A 17222-nucleotide genomic window follows, 5' to 3' on the forward strand; every position below is an offset into this window, starting at 1 on the left:
GAGGGGGGATGCCCTGCTTCCAGTCTCTGTTCCCTGCTTCCTCTTACCTAGCTGGCAATTGGGGGAGGTGTGGGGAATGGGTCTGGGAACTCTGGAGCGAACTGGAGCGCGCTCCTGAGCCTTTGTTGTCATGCTGAGGAAGACATAATTCCCAGGGAGATAACAAAGGGAAGGCCCCAACGAGGGGGCATTTTCCTTAAAATCAGACAAAACAGTAAGTACCCCCTGAATGTGCCCCCCACTAGACACCCCCCATCCCCCAGGTTGGACCCTGTGGGACCTGGCAACCCTATTGCATTGCTGAACTATTATCATATGACAGTATGGTCCTCACATTGCTGTTGTGCCAGAAGAAGGAGTTGAGGGGAATAGCTGCATTGCCTCTTCTGAGTGGATCCCGCTATCCCGGATAGAGGTAGCACTGGGTGTTGGAGAAACCTCTGGGCCGGTGCTGCCACATTGAGAAGCTAGACCTTTGTATAACTTGACAAAGGAAGATCTAGTAAAATCAAGAGGTAGCATCAACATTAGTTAAAGAACAAGCAGAGAACACTCATGGACTTGCAGGGGTCACTTCATTTCCCCTGCACTGTTTCCTGTTTCTCTCCTCTTGGCAGCCCCTGTATCCTCTCTCCTTCTTTGCTTCCTTCTCTTCCTCTCATTTATCAACCATCCTTTCTTTCATCTGCCCCCACCCCAACTTCAGCTTTACATATTATTTATTTACTTCATTTATACTCCCAGTGGGGATCCAAAGCAATTTACATTGTTCTCCTCTCCTCAATTTTAACTCTCGACAACACTGTGAGGTAGGTTAGACTGAGTGATCACCCAGAAAGCTTCCATGGCAGAGTGGGGACCTGAATTTGGGTCTCCCAGATTTTAGTTTGACATTCTAACCACCATGCAACAGTGGTTCTCAGCTTTCCCTCCTCCCTTCCCCTGGCAGCCTCTCCCTGGGAAAAGTCAGGTCAAGCTGCAAAAGTTGTACAGTAACAAATCACTCAGGTGAGTTGTGTGGTGGTCAGTGGCCACTGCTGTGTCCAGCCAAGTCACATAAGTTGTGAGGAGGCTGCCACAGGGCCCAGACAAGTTGTGTGGCATCAAGTTGTTTGATATCCACAGCTGCACATGGGTGAGATGTGCAAATTGCATGATTGCTAGATGCCTAGCAGTTGTTGCAGGGCCTGGCCACAACGAGTCCTCCCGCTAGAGTGTAAAGGAGAGGAGCGGGGTAGACTGGGAGGACATAACGATGGAAAGGATCATCTCCTTTTCCTTTTACTGGCAGAAACCAAGGTTTGAAGGATAGCAATACGGTTATGTTTGCCCAGCAAGCCCCACTATGGCCACTGAGATGTCAGAAGAAATCCATTCTTAAAGGTACTTCATTACTTGGGTTTTTTAAAAATTCTCCCATTTTTTTATTTCAGTTTTTTTTGCAAACTTGGGGCTTTACTCAGGTTTGTGGGAAATATGTCTTGTCCATTCATGGCTCCAATCTTTGGATTTGAGTATTCACAGATGGGGCCTTGCTGAGAATTAGATATAGGCCCTTTTCACACTGCTTATCTGCTGCCGGAATGTCGCGAAATATCGCGCAAAAAACGCGGAAGATAGCATCTTCTCGCAAGAGTTTTGCGCGATGTCGTAGTAAGTCATAGTAAGAAACAAGGGTGCAAAATGGCACCAGTTTTTTCAGATAGCAGAGAACAACTCTTTAATTTCAGCACTAGAGAATTGTATGTTTGTAATAATGAAGAGTCTTCGTGGCAGCTTAAAGCATAACAAATGTATTGATGCATAAGTATTTACAAGCCAGAGCTCGCTTCATCAGATGCAGGAGCTGGGTCCAGCTCATAAAAGCTTAAGCTGCAATAAATATGTTCACCTTTAAGATGCCGTAAGACTCTAGCTTTGGCTGCAACAAGCTTACATGGTTACCTTCTGATATCTAGAATGTTCCCACTACCACTGGCTATCCAATTTCATTGAAAAAACATCCTGAAAGTTGTTTGGGACAAAGAATTCAACTTTTTGAGTTTCTGGCTCTTACAATTGTCAAGAAAAAAACAGAATGGCTTGAATCCACCAGTGATTTCCAAGCGCTATGCAAAACATGCACGTGCTTAACTTGCTTGGTATATTTGGAAGACACAGCCCAGCTTTTCCTGAAAGAGGGTTTGAACAAATTCAGTGAATAATTTTATATATTTTCACAGAGAGTACACATAGCTTTCATCACAATTGCACAGCCCCTCTGCGTGCGAAAGTGTGTGTGTGCGTGCACGTTCAGGTCTGGCTCTGTCTTCCTTCAGCAGGACAATCTCCCTAGCCTGGTAGCAAAGAACCCGTCCAGGATCAAAGGCTAATTCTATCTAAAGGACTGCACTGGCCAGCACATCTTCATGGACCACCTCTGTGGCCATCAGTCTGGCAAACTTTGGGTTGGAAGAGCAGAGGAGCTGCTTTTCTTGCCCTCAGAACCACAAAGAAACCACCATTGGACACCAAACTCACTTTTTCAGCTTCTTCCTTTTCTGAATTAGTAAGTCTTCATTGCACTGGAACAGAAGGCTGTGGTGTGAAATGAAGACTCTCAGGCGCTGAACACACACCAGAAGAAGGTAGTAATCGGGGTGCTCTTGCTCAGTGTACTTTAGAATATTCTGGAGTAAAGGCAAGCAAGAAATGCTGAAGCGAACCACTGGGCGTTTCTAGAATGCCATATTCTGTTCAGATTTGTGATGTGCCACCTTCTAACGTACAAAATTTAGAGACAGGGCAATGATAATTTCAAGGTCTTACCTGCAAATGAAGAAGGTATTCAGGGATACGCTGGACTATATTAAAGAAGAATATGTAGAGGTCAGACCTGATTTCTTCTTCAATCTGTTGTTGAGAAAAAGTTTATTTTAGATCATGTATTAATATTGGCTCCAATTCAATGCAAGATTCAACTGAGTTTAGGCATGCTTGACTCTTGTTGCACTGTGGCCAAAATATTGACCAGGTTTATTATGTAAAGCATGTACTGCTGTATATATTGCTGAGGGCCTGTGTGATGTAGTAGTTAGCGTGTCAGACTCAGATTTGGGAGACTCCAGTTCAAATCCCCATTCCGCCATGAAGTTCATGGGTTACATTGGTCTGGTGTTACAGTAGGAAGGGGAGAAAGGTGAATTTCCTTGCTGGGAATCCCACTTAGATGAAGGGCTCCCTGTAAGGCACTCTGGTAACCAATCAGTACCTCCTAAGAACATCTAGAATGACCCACTGAGAAAATGTCCTTCCATTGCAGTACCAGAACAATAACAATGTAACTGGGTGAAAATTCCAGAAAATATCTTATAACAACTACGTAGTGCCTGTGTGATCTGGCACATAGGGAAGAGATTCAGAGAAATATCACAGAGAAATATATTGTACTACTGAACAAAAAAAAAACTTTATAAAATGGTTTATTATAGAAAAAAGGGGGGAAATGGTGGTTGGATTCAAAAGGGGTAGGGAGAGAGGGCAAAATACAAAACGGGGAGAAAACACGCTACCACAGCACCTAGTCTTTCAAAATCAGGCAATACAATTGTTCTAACTCAGCTAAATACATTTTACCTAGATTGTAGCAGTTCCTCAGAGCATGTACACAGCCCCAGAGCCAGGGTTACTGGCACCTGAGGCCATCCTCTCTCATGCACGCAGCGTGCATGCGCCCCCGGACTGCGTGATGACATCATCATGTGAGGACATCCTCACGTGATGACATCATCACGCAGTGACGCCGGGGCCATTGGCTGGCGGGTGGCTGGGGCGGTGCGTGGAGGCCGCTCGCGCTCCGCACGCCACCCCAGCCGCCTGCTGTCCCTGGCCTGCGGCTGCTGTGCCCACCCGGGGGCATGTGGCGGTGCGGGGCTGACCAGCGGCAGCAGGTGGCTGGGCGGCGCAGGGCACGCCTCCGCCCCCAGCACCCCCTCCGGCACCCCCTCCGGCGCCCCCTCCGGCGCCCCCTCCGGCCCCACAGCGCCCACAGCCCCTGCCTCACTGCCTCAACAGTGGCACTGGCCCTGCATCTACAGAGTTCCTCAAGAAAAAAATCCCCGTGTGGTAATAATGTCTCCACAGTTAGCAATAAAGCATATATTATTTAATATATTGTTTCCAAAATTATTTATTTAACAGTACATAAGGGATGTAATAAACAATTTCATATTCCAATTTATTTCTCCTAACACATTCAAGAACTGTACCACATATTGCAATTTCCCTCGACCTCAATCATGTAGGCATTCCACGTATCCTGTAATTAATCAATTAAAGTGTCTCGTGCTCAAAGTGCTACAATTATCACAATTAAAGTGCAGTTGCTTTCTGGCATCCTATGACACTATTTCTTATATACAGAATCCAATTTGCCTTATAATCAGTTACAGTATAGGTACAGTCCAAGAGTGGTTCCTGGTTCTTTCGAGACCAGGAGGAATTTAAAAATAGATGGGCTCCCGTATTGAACAAGTGTTCTATGGATTTAATGTTATTAGTGGTCAAGACGGCACAGGTGGAGGTGAAGAATCTTGGCAAGGATATCGAGGTTTTAGAGACTAAACTCAGAAATAGCTTTGAGGAGGAGCAATTTAAAAATAAAATAAAGGAGCTTGAGAAACTAGTTAAAGACTTTGAAAATAAAATGAAGGAAATCAAGGTGAGGAAATATCAGAGGGATAATAGAGACTATGCCACGGGACGTGTATACAGCTGGTGGAATGAAGAAAATACTAAAAGGAAGAAGGTCTCCTGGTCAAACCCCTTAACCCAATTCTCGGACGTAGAGACTACAGAGGGAGAGGATACTGACACCTCATTAGAAGAAGGGATGTCCACCAGATCTATGTCAGTACGTCCGGGTAATAAAACACATAATTATGAAGGTAGGGGCCGTTTTTTACGAGGGGGCAGGCACAACAGAGGGAGACGGACCTGACACCTACAAGGGAAACTGACCTAGTGGTTAATCTCTCAAGTAGAACTCTTTCAGATTTAGAAAAAATGGCCTTGAATAAAGGTCTCGGGTTTGTACCAACTCCCAGATATAATGATTTTATTACCACACGGGGATTTTTTTCTTGTTTGACTCTACAGAGTTCCTTGCAGTAGTCAGATAGTGGAGGAGTGTTTAATCCCCAGCCAACTGGTCTTGGGGGTCTCCTGAGGTACACTATTCCAAAGTTGGGACAAAGAAAAGTCCAGAACTCCTAGATATTTATGGGCAATGAAATCTAACCTAAGCCAGCCTCCTTTGTAAGACTGACCAGCAGATCTAGCCAATCCCAGTTAAACCTCCATCTCTGACATCAGAGGCCATGGCTATCCATCAAAGAATTATTACACTATTGTCCTACCCTATTAATAGCTCTGCACTTGTATGACAAAATATAGGTCTGGTCCAAATCAGTTAGTCCTTTGTCCAAAGGGGACTAAGTCTGGCTGGGTAGCTCCAATGTGTGATTGGAGCAGAAAGAGTGGTTCTTGTTCAAACCTCAGGAGTCCAAGAACTCAGAGGCCCTCAGAGCCACTCTTCAGCCATACTGAATTTAGAGTTTCTGTAACAGCCAGGCACTCACTTTCTCAGCTTAGCCTTCCTCTTACGAGAATAAAATGGGGGGAAATCATGTACTCTGCCCTTAGAAGAAGGATGGGATAATAATGTGACAAATAGCTAAATAGTATACATTTGTTTACTTCAGTAAATCTGATATATGCAAAATGGAGTGCATTACAATATCTCTGTTCTTGAAAGGATTTTCAGAACCACTCTGTTATATATATTCCACAGCTTTGTTTTATTTCCAGCCTAAAACATGAGATGTTGATTATTCTGTATATCTGTAGATGAATATTTAGTTGGAATGTATAATATAATATGGAAGCCTGGGAATCTTCGAATTAAGAATAATTTCAAACTCCATCCCTCATGTTTGGCAAAGCTCCAGTTTCTTAACTATACTGCATGAACTGGCTAACAGTTTCCATGAAGTCACTTGCTCCAATCCATAAATTTTCATGCATAGGTATTCCCCTGGCTTTTATTTGCGCCAACAGAAGGGGACGCCTCAGGTACAAACAAGGATACATGGGCATGGAGCTGCCTTCTTCACTGAATTAACAGGGAAGCCTACTCGAACAGAGGTTCCATGTGGGTCCGGATCAAGGCAAACAGGATGCACATCACTGAATAATGCACTCTCCATACACCACAATAGCAAAATTTGCAACTGAATTTACTGTGTAAAACTATTGAACACATCTCAGAACCAGAACATCTCAAACCCCTTAACAAGATCACACTTACCTCTTTAAGAATGACCACATGGATCAGCGAGATGCATTCTGGCAAATCTCTTAAGTAAGCAACATAATAGTCCAGAAAATTGTTCTTAAAAACAAATCAAAAATATTAAGATATCTTCTCTATATGACTGACACCAACTAACTGATCATGCATGACCCTGTGTTTGGCCAAGCTATAAGTGACGAATTACACTTGCCTGGCAAGTGGAGATCAAATGAATGGCAAGTGAACAGGGAGGAAAACACGTGAGTCTCTTCACTTGCCTGGCAAGTGTAATTCGTCACTTGTAGCTTGGCTCTCAGTTGCTAAATCTGAACTCAAGATTCCATTTACTTTGGAATTACAGGAATGCAATGGATGCAGAACCCACATGCTGAAACTTGTCTGGAGAAGGCAAGCTCTGACTCTTGAAAGCTTACACCCTGAAAATCTAGTCGGTCTCTAAGGTGCCGCTGGACTCAAATCCTCTCATTCACACAAGACACTGCTGTTTATTGACATCTTTCCTCAGTGGCTGTTTACTGGAGGTGTCAGCTGAGCTCTGCTCCTTCTATAAATCAGTCAGCAAAAGCTTCTAAAACTGGTGGAGGAAAGCAGAAGCTTTCAGGATACATAGAGCTCTTAAACATGAAGGTGGAAATGTTTCAGATGTCAGTTTCTCCTCCTCTAGGGTTGTGGCCCACCAAGGACCAGTAAATTAAAGGGTTAACCCACTACTGCTAAACAAAGAAAACTGGTTTTGCTCTATTTAAATACCAACAATAATTTTATTGGTTTAAGGAAATCTAAAAAATGTAAACCATGTGAGCCCTAATGAAAGATAGCTGTAAAAGAACCCCCAGCATTAAAATTAATTGTATCTCCATGACTCATTAACCAGTTGGTAGAATATATCCAGAATTAAGACTAATGCTCCTTATAAGCCCTCCATACTTTAGAGAGCAATTCTAAACAGCTCTGCTCAGAATCCTACTCAAGTCCTATCAACAGGGCAAACTCAGCAAAGTATTCTTTGGATGGCAAAAGTACAGGCCTAAGCAGAGTTACGCCCTTCTAAGCCCACTGACATCAATGGATATAGAAGGGGGTAATGTTACTTAGGATTGCACTGTTAGGCTTCTTAAATCTTTGTTAGTATAGTTATTACTTTTGTACTATGCAGTGTTTATTCTATGCCTGCAGAAGTGGTTATTAAGGAGTTTTGTGTCTTGAGTTATGGTAAAAAATTATTAACATCGGCGCCATACTATATATAATCTATTGCAGGCACGCACTCTCCTGATAGAAGGTAGACACACTTTTAAGTTACAGTCAACATAATACAAGAATGTAGGAAGCAACTGCAACATTGTTCGTCTGAAAAAACTCATTAAAATATTTGTGTCAATTTAACCTTGTCAGTATGGACTGCTCATTTCAAAAACCATATTTCCCCCTCATCTGCACACTTTTATTCGACATCCATACCTCATCATTGGTCAGCTTAAGAAAAATGTCTCCCAGGATTCCCTGTCGGGGCCAGCACAGCACTCTTTCCTGAAGAGCATGAAGTAAGTCTACATGCTGCTGGGCCAGATACCGCAAAGAGCTGGGGAAAAAACTGAAGCCAGGAAATAACCATTAGCTTATCATAAATCAGTTTTAAGAAGTGCACAGAAATGCATCTAAAATTAAATCCCAGTAGGCTGAGGCAGTGAGAAAATCTTACAGGCAGATTTCAACAACAACATTCGATTTATATACCGCCCTTCAAGACAACTTAATGCCCACTCAGAGCAGTTTACAAAGTATGTCATTATTATCCCCACAACAAAATACCCTGTGAGGTGGGTGGGGCTGAGAGAGCTCCAGAGAACTGTGACTAGCCAAAGGTCACCCAGCTGGCTTCAGGCAGAGGAGTGGGGAATCAAACACGGCTCTCCAGATTAGAGTACCACACTCTTAACCACTACACAAAACTGGTTTATCGAATCCTCAACAGCCTTGCCTGCCACCCTTAAGAGACTAACTACTTCGACATATCCTCCCACAATTTCTAATCTCCTTGGAGGCTCTGATTGGGCCAAAAGGCAGGGTATAAATCTTCCAAATAAATAGGTACTAAATAGTATAGACTGAGAATGCCTTGTCAACAATACCATCTTCCTTGCACTGTGCTCGACAACACATGCACATGGAGAAGCATTCTTAGTAGAAGCTTCCAATTACAGAGTTAGGCTTTTGTGAATGGGCTGGAGATATCTCATAGATCCTCATTTCTCAGCACCCTCACCAAACTACCACCTAGATTCTTGAGTAAAATCTATGGCAGTTAAACTGATAAACAAATTTGCATCTATTTTATCTCTCTCTAGTCATTCATTTGATGTACATGTTGTAGTTTGTAATGTGTAGGGCCAAGGTTCACCTGACATGACTTTGACACCAGGAGTCAGGGAACTTGTTTTTCAGGTACCTGGGGAACTGGTTCTGATCAAGACCACAGCATAATGGGAGAAGGGTTTCAGCCTCCCCCTCCCACACACACTACATTTATCCAACTGCAATTGCCCTGAGAGGCATTATTTGCCCCTGCACAGAGTGTAAGGAAATGGCCCACCAGTTTGTGCAAAAGGGCATACACAAGGCAAAGTAGCATGGTTCCTTCTTTCTTTGAGTTCTGAAGCTGTTACAGTGACAAACTAGGAGCCAAGCTACAAGTGATGAATTACACTTGCCTGGCAAGTGAACAGACTCACGTGTATTCCTCCCTGTTCACTTGCCCTCCACTTGATCAAGTGGAGAGCAAGTGAATGGCAAGTGAACAGGGAGGAATACACGTGAGTCTGTTCACTTGCCAGGCAAGTATAATTCGTTACTTATAGCTTGGCTCTAGGAGAGCACCAAACTGTATATCAAAAAAGAATTATGCTGAAGGAGAATGGAAGATTTTTACTCACCGTGAAGCTTCCTTTCTTGGTGGTCCAGGAGTGGGGCAGTCATCACTAGTGGGTAGCTCCTCCTCCAACTCTTTCGCAGGGGCCGGACAAAAACTTGCGATCCTTGGGGGAGGGGCTCCCAGGAGTCCTCAGTTCCTTTTCAAGCCCCGTCCACTTCACCAGGATTCCGCAACATCGGTCTTTTCCTGTTATACAGAACTAAAGTAACAACTGATCAACGTGACCCATTCAGACGGAAAACCTCAACTGTGGTAATCCCCCATTCTGAAAACAATATCTTAACCCCAGATATACCAAACTCCCAATTCCCTATTTCTGTCTTTCCTCTTTTTTTTTTTTTTTTTTTTAAATGTAGGGTGGGATACTGACTGCCCCACTCCTGGACCACCAAGAAAGGAAGCTTCACGGTGAGTAAAAATCTTCCATTCTCTAGTGGTCCGGAGTGGGGCAGTCATCACTAGTGGGATATATGTCTAGCAGTTTTTCCCTCAGGGTGGGTATTCTCTAGTCCAGAACCTGCTGTAATACCCTCCTGCCAAAGGCCGCCTCCGCAGAGGCCAACCGATCTATTCTATAGTGTTTGGTAAACGTATGTACAGACTTCCAAGTCGCTGCCTTGCATATCTTCTCTAAGGAGGGGAAAGATCTATAGGCTGCCAAGGTGGCCGCCCCTCTGAGAGAGTGTGCCTTAATCCCCTCCGGAGGTGGAAGGTTCCTGGATATATATGCCAACTCAATACACTCCCTAATCCACCTGCTCAGTGTAGAAAGGGAAACCTTCTCCCCCATAGAGCCACTTTTGAAGGAGACAAACATGCTCTCCACCTTGCGAAATGAGTTAGTTCTATCTAAATAGAAACTAAGGGCTCTTCTGACATCTAGCTTGTGCCATTCCTTTTCCTTCTGATGTTTGGGGTTGGCACAGAAGGAGGGCAGGACAATGTCTTCTCCCCTATGAAAGGATGAGTTGACTTTCGGTATGAAGGCCGGGTCTGTCCTCAATACTACCCTGTCCTGGTGAAACACACACAGCTCCCCATTTACTGAGAGAGCCCCTAACTCTGAAACCCTCCTAGCTGAAGTCAGTCCTACTAGGAAGATAGTCTTGAGAGTCAAAATCTTCAGAGAGCAGGTAGCCATTGGTTCGAAGGGCTCCTTGGTGAGAGCCTTTAGCACTACGTTAAGGTTCCACGTCGGGAAACGATGAACTTGAGGTGGATTTAGCAGCATGGTCCCCCTCAGGAATCTCTTCACATGAGGGTGTGAGGTGAGGGAGGTACCAGACTTGGAACCTCTGATGGCCGAGATTGCCGCTACTTGCCGCTTGAGGGTACTAGTACTTAATCCTTTTTCCAGTCCATCCTGCAGAAAAAGGAGAATCTGTTTCACAGGTGCCGCGGTGGGGTCCTGACCTCTACGTTCACACCAGTTTGCGAATGATCTCCAAGTCTTGTAGTAACTCCTGTTAGTAGAACCCTTCCGTGAAGCCAACATGGTGGTAATCACCTTCTCGGAGTAACCTAACTCTCTAAGCTGTCCATGTTCAACCACCAGGCCGTCAGCCTCAACGATGCCGGATTCGGGTGTTGGATCTCCCCTTGGGACAACAAGTCCTCTGTGAGTGGCAGAGTCCACGGATCCGAAGAAGACAGTCTCATTAGGTCCTGGAACCATGGCCTCCTTGGCCAGAACGGTGCGATCAGGATAACATTCGCCCTTTGTTCCAGGATCTTCTGTAGCACCTTGGGTATGAGTTTCATCGGAGGGAACGCGTATAGAAGCGTTCGTGGCCACTCCTGGCTTAGTGCATCCGTTCCCTCCGCTTCCTGTTCTCTGAATCTCGAGAAGAATTGTGGTAGCCTCCTGTTGGATAGTGTGGCAAATAGGTCCACTTTTGGGGTACCGAACCTGCGGCATATCTGGGAGAAAACCTGTTCGTTCAGTGTCCATTCGGCGTGGTCCACTGTGTTTCGGCTCAGCCAATCTGCCACCACGTTTTTCTGCCCTGCTATGTGGCTTGCCTTTAGTGACCTGATGTTTCTTTCTGCCCAGAAGAATATCTCGTTCGCCACTGCCATCAGATGTTTGGACCTCGTGCCTCCTTGCCTGTTTATGTAGGCCTTTGTCGTCATGTTGTCGGTATTCACCAGGACATCTTTGCCCCTTAGATCGTCTGTGAACTCCAGCAGCCCGTTTCTCACCGCCTTGAGTTCCAGTAAATTTATGCTGGCTTCTCTTTCTTCGTGGAGCCACACGCCCTGTGTCATCCTGTCCTTGGTGTGTGCTCCCCACCCCGTCAAGCTGGCGTCCGTCGTCATCACTACTCTGGTTGGTTCCCTGAGCGGGGAGCCCTCCGTGAACCTGGCTGGGACCAGCCACCAGTCCAGTTCCCTGGATAATGCTTGGGGAACCTCCACAATTCTGTGCCACCGATGAGCTATGGCCGTTTGGTGGGGACGCAGGAACCTCTGCAGAGGTCTGGTATGAAACCTGGCCCACTGTAGAGCATCTTGGCAAGAGACCATCATGCCTTGAAGTTTGGCCAGTTGCATGATCTCCACTCTTTGTTTTGCTAGAATCTCCCTCAATAGTGAGAGAAGTTTTATCCGTCTTTCTGGGGACACATAGGTTTTGCCCGCAACCGTGTCCACTATCATTCCCAGATGAGCAATTCTCTGTGATGGCGTAAGGATGCTTTTCTGACGGTTTATGATAAAGCCATGGCTCTCCAGACAGCTGATCGTTGTTGCTACAGCCATCTCCGCTGATTGAAAGGATGGGGCCTTTATCAGTATGTCGTCGAGGTACGGCGACAGGGCTATGCCTTGGACTCTGAGGAAAGCCACCAAGGTTACCAGTACTTTGGTAAATACCCTCGGAGATGATTTCAGGCCGAAGGGAAGGGCTCTGTACTGATAGTGCCTCCCATTGTAGGCGAAACGCAGGTATTTCCTGTGATCTTGTCGAATAGGGATGTGTAAATAGGCCTCCGATAGATCTATAGACGCAAGGAAGTCCCCCTGCTGGATGGCCGCCGTGGTAGACTTCATCGTCTCCATTTTGAATTTCCTGGATCTTATGTGAAAATTCAGCCATTTGAGGTCTAGAATGGCCCTTACTTCTCCATTCTTCTTCGGAACAGTGAAGAATATTGAGTACACACCCTGCCTCCTGTCCCGTTTTGGCACAGGTTCTATTGCCTTGATCTGCAGAAGGTGGCTGATGGCCTCTTTTATTTCCCTGTGTTTCATCTGAGATCGGTTCCGAAATACCTGGATGAAGCGTCTGTGAGGTGTTTCCTCCAATTCCAAGGAATAGCCCATGGATACTGTTTCCAGTACCCATTGATCTGACACAGTCCTTTCCCATTGCGACGCAAAGGTCTGAAGGCGTCCCCCAACTTGTTCCACCATCCCGGGGTGCGAGTAGTCATGCTTGGTTACTTTTCTTCTGACCCTTGGGCTGGAAGGAAGACTTCCTGAAGGCAAAGGATCTGTTGTCTGATCTGTGTCTAGGTTGCCATCGACTTTTGAACGGCCTGTCCGTTTGTTGCCTGGTCGGTCTTTTGAGATCCCGAAAGGATTGTTTCCATTTATACTTGGGGTCTTTCTTCTTTGAAGGAAGGACTTTCTTCTTTTCTGCATTTTCTACCAGGTACTTGTCCAGGGCATCGCCAAACAGCTTCTCTCCCGAATATGGAATCGCTGCAACCTTGCTGCGAGCTGGGGGGTCTGCGTCCCAATTCCTCAGCCACGTATTACGTCTTGCCGCGACGTTGAAACCCATAGCCCTGGAGGACATCTGGAAGGAGTCTAGGGTGGCGTCCGCCGCGAAGGCCGCTGCCAGGGCTATCTTTTTAACCTCATTCTTTATCTCTTTTGGCACTTCCCTGCCAGCTGCTGCTAAGTCAGAGGCCCAGGTGTATGCTGCCCTCGCGAATAAAGACCCAGTAGCCGAGGATCTCAGGGAAGCTGCAGATGCCTCAAAGTCTCTGCGCAGGGCCTGCTCAATTTTCTTATCGGAAGGATCTTTTGGCATACCCTCCGCGTCCATAGGAAGTACCGAGGTGGTCGCCAGGCTAGTCACCGGATCATCTACCATAGGAAGTTTGATTTTCTTTGCATCATCTGGACCTAGGGAGTAAAACTTGTGAAAGATGGATTGATAGAGTTTCGGCTTTGCCGGGTTATCCCATTCCGTCCTCAGCACTTCATGGAAGATTGCAGGTAGAGGCACCCCTGATGATTTGGGCCCCATCTTTGGAAGAGCTCTCTCTAGGCCCTGTGGATAGGGAGTAGTTGTTCCTGACTTTTCTGTGGCTGTTGTAGGTATTTCTAGGGTCCTTAGTACCTTTGCCAGTAATTTGGAATACATATCAGGTGGAAAAAGCCTGGGTTGTATTTTATCCATATCCACCTCCTCTTCCTCTGACAACTCCCCTTCTTCACTCCCTGATGATTGAGTAGATAAATCTGAACTCCCCTGGGATTCCTCTGACTCACTGGATAGCTCATCTAGCCACTCTCTGGGCTTTCTCTTTTTGGCTTTAATTTTTGTGGAAGACTGTAGTTTCCTCTTCCCTTTAGATGTGCTAGGTTCTTTTCTGTCTCTTTTTTGTTTAGCTGTGTGGCCTTTAAGGTCCTTAACAGCAGTATCAATTCCTTTTTTAATTTCTGCTTGCAGCCAGGCCAGGATATTTGCTTTGGCCTCAGGACCTGCAAGGTCAGGGTCACTGCTTCCTGAAGGCCCTCCTTGGATGGGGTGAGGCTGTGTTAATCTTTCTGGGGAGTGCATGGAATTAGAGTCTGACTCCATTTGCTTTTCCTTATTACTGGCCTGGAACGCCATTCCCGCCAAAAGCCTTCCTCCTAAAGTGAAAGTAAGCGTGGGCGGGAATTAGAAAAAAACGGCTGTATTTTCCTATTTTCCTTACCCCTCTACGCCCCTCTAAAGTACTCAGGGGTTTCTTTTGTCACTCAGATTCCCCAAGTCGACAACAGGTCTACCCATCCTAAACAGAGAGGGGGCCCTGTAGCTTCTAGAGCTACTCCGTTTTCCCCTAATTAGCTCATAACCATCCAGGCTCTAAGGAAAGGCCCTCCTGGTTAGATCAACCCCCCCCCCCCGCTTCTCTGAGGCTAAAAAACCTCTCCGCGGGGTTTTACTCACTGCTCCGTGCGTTTGGCGCGATTTTAAGAGGCCTCCGCCGTCCCGGAGCTCCTTGGCTTCTTGTGGAACGTGCGCACGCGCAGCGTCGATCCCCGCCGCTTTTTCCAAGCCTCTACAGGAGCCGGGTCCTAGTTAGTTAGGATCGTCGGCCCTGTGCCCGCTTTCGCGGCTGTCTTGCCGCTATTAGCCAATCCGGCCGGGGGGGGGGGTGGAGGACTGAGCCTTCCTTTCCCCAGCGAGCCCACGCCTGTTCGATTGTCCTTTGGTCTCGTTAGGATCGCAGCTCTTCAGAGCTCAAGAGTCCGTGTCCGCCTGCTGAGCAGGGCCGGAAAAAACTGAGGACTCCTGGGAGCCCCTCCCCCAAGGATCGCAAGTTTTTGTCCGGCCCCTGCGAAAGAGTTGGAGGAGGAGCTACCCACTAGTGATGACTGCCCCACTCCGGACCACTAGAGAAGGGAGCTGTGTTTTCCCTGAACACATCCAAATCGCCGCTGGATGCACAGCACTGAGTAGTGTAGTCCTTTGACTCTTGGCGGAGCTGGGAGGATTAGGACGGAGTGCTAATTCCAAGGGGCCAGTTGCCAGGCCAGGTGCTACAAGGGGGACTGAAGAACTAGATCTTGGAAAGGTTTCACAAACACACTTGCCAAGTCACCAGTGGCAACATCTCTGTTGGAGGAGGAATGATTCCTTCTGCTCCCAGAGGGCAGATAAAAAGGAAAGACACATCACACACTGGCTTGCCTTTTTTTTTTTTGCTTCTGGACTCCAGTGTTCACAATATACACAACCAGAGCATGTTTTGTAGTGCGCTTAAACAGCAATTGAGACATTGGAAGACATTGGTCTGACGGGAACCACTACACCCAATACCAGCTTGAGTCTTTTCTGATAGGAGTAAGAGGGTGTGCCATAAGGGAGAAGAGGAAGCTCAACATGACCAATGCAAAGCAAAGCATGGGAATGTGGGTCAAGAAAGTGAGTGAGGGCAGGCCAGAATAAGAGGGAAGGGTGGGGTGCCAAGCCTGGATCCCTGCTACAACTAATAAAGTACCTTCTCTCTTTAGTGTTCCTCTTCATTTCCGGCCCATGCAATGTGGCCTTAATTTTTAGGATCAAGGAGAGGCTAACAACATATTTCCTTTCAGACTCTAGCAAGTCCAAAGCAATATTTTGTCTTTTAGCTATGACCAAAAAAAAAAAAAAGATTAGTTGTTTGGGACAGGTTAATAACAGTTAAGAGCATGACTTACTCCTAGATGTCATTACAAGAGAAAAACACAAGCAAGCGTAAAACAAAGATCCACTTAATTTTTTGTTGTAATTTTTTCCAAAATGCAGAGGTATGGATCCAATAAAGGCATTATAGCATTCGATCATTGCCTAGATCGGACTATAATGCAAACATAAAAGCAAGCTAAAGTGTCCTTCTGATTCTCTTCCACATTGCTCTCCCCCATGTTAATATTTGCTCAGATACTATAGAAGGCGTTGTTTAGCATCACACACAAAAGATAGCAATGATCTCTCATGTGAATATCACATCATTGCTTGGCAACCAACCAAAATATTTATACCTCATATTTTCAGTAAAATGTTCCCTGGGAGGGGCTGTGGCTCAGTGGAAGAGCCTCTGCTTTGGATTCAGAAGGTCCCAAGTTCAATCCCCGCCATCTCCAGTTAAAAAGGCCCAGGTAGACCTCTACTTGAGACCTTGGAGAGCTGCTGCCAGTCAGAGTAGACGAAACTGACTTCGATGGACCAGCAGTATGATTTAACATAAGGCATCTTCATGTGAGTGATTCTGAAGGCAGCAGAAAGAGGAAGTTCCACTTTCAAAGGCAAAGGTAGGGGGAAATTCCAGAATCTAGGCACCATGACAGAAAAGGCCCTGTCTCTCTCACCTTGTCTCTGAAAATGAAGGCACAGAAGTTGACCTTAACTGTTGGGCAGGTTCTTAGAGAATGCCGTCCTACAAGTATCCTGGTGCCGGCTAGTTTAGGGCTTTATAGGTCATAATCAGCACTTTTAATTGTGCCCAAAAGCAAATTGGCAATCAGTGTAAACCTTTTAAAACTGGCTGGATATGGTCTCTATGACTCATACCAGCCTTTTGGGCCAAATACAGTTTTGGGGCAGCCTTCAGAGGCAGCTCTGCCTGGACAAAATCAGAGCATGGATAGCTGAATGATGGCATGGTTGGCAACATAGGCCTATGTTACAAACCATGATATCTCATTCCTTGCCAGCACAGATCATCTAAAGCAGGGATCCCCAACCCCCGGGCCGCGGACCGGTACCAGTCTATGGCCTGTTAGCAACCAGGCTGCACAGGAGGTGAGTGGTGGGCGAGCACAGAGCTGGCTCCAGGGAGCAGGCGAGGTAGGTAGTCGCCATCTTGGGAGGGGCGGCCGTGCCTCACCTGTGCCTCGCCTGGCCGGCCCTGCACTTTTCATTAGAAATATCACCTCGTCTGGCCCACTGACTCCCATCATGCCTCTGGGTCTCTTCTCCCACTCTCAGCTGGCACATGCGCAGTTGCTTCCTCGCGCTGTGGTCAGTGTGGCTGCACTTGCTGGAGCTGCTGCCCTGCCCTGCCCTGCCCTCGTGCCTTTGTGTACTGGGTCACTGCCGGGCAGACAGCTGCCCTGAGCGCCAGCTGCCGCCTGCCCCAGTCTGCCTCTGCCTCCTCCGGTCACCACTGGGCCCGCTGGGTAGCCAGCTGCCCTCTGCACTGCCTGCCATCTGTCCCAGTCTGCCTCTGCCTG

General features: G+C 46.6%; 1 protein-coding gene across 1 annotated transcript in view; it reads right to left on the reverse strand.

Annotated features, from left to right (window-relative positions):
* The window catches only part of ARHGEF33 (Rho guanine nucleotide exchange factor 33), a 45740-nt gene that overhangs the window by 6645 nt on the left and 21873 nt on the right, over positions 1 to 17222 (reverse strand). Inside the window, exons 8-13 of the mRNA XM_054987043.1 lie at positions 15509 to 15638; positions 7814 to 7946; positions 6347 to 6430; positions 2809 to 2892; positions 2521 to 2669; positions 335 to 499 (exon numbers count right to left, since the gene is read on the reverse strand). Of these exons, the coding sequence (XP_054843018.1) occupies positions 335 to 499; positions 2521 to 2669; positions 2809 to 2892; positions 6347 to 6430; positions 7814 to 7946; positions 15509 to 15638 (745 nt within the window). The remainder of the gene's footprint in view (positions 1 to 334; positions 500 to 2520; positions 2670 to 2808; positions 2893 to 6346; positions 6431 to 7813; positions 7947 to 15508; positions 15639 to 17222) is intronic.

Source organism: Eublepharis macularius, chromosome 1 (assembly GCF_028583425.1).
Source record: "Eublepharis macularius isolate TG4126 chromosome 1, MPM_Emac_v1.0, whole genome shotgun sequence".
NCBI lineage: Eukaryota > Metazoa > Chordata > Lepidosauria > Squamata > Eublepharidae > Eublepharis > Eublepharis macularius.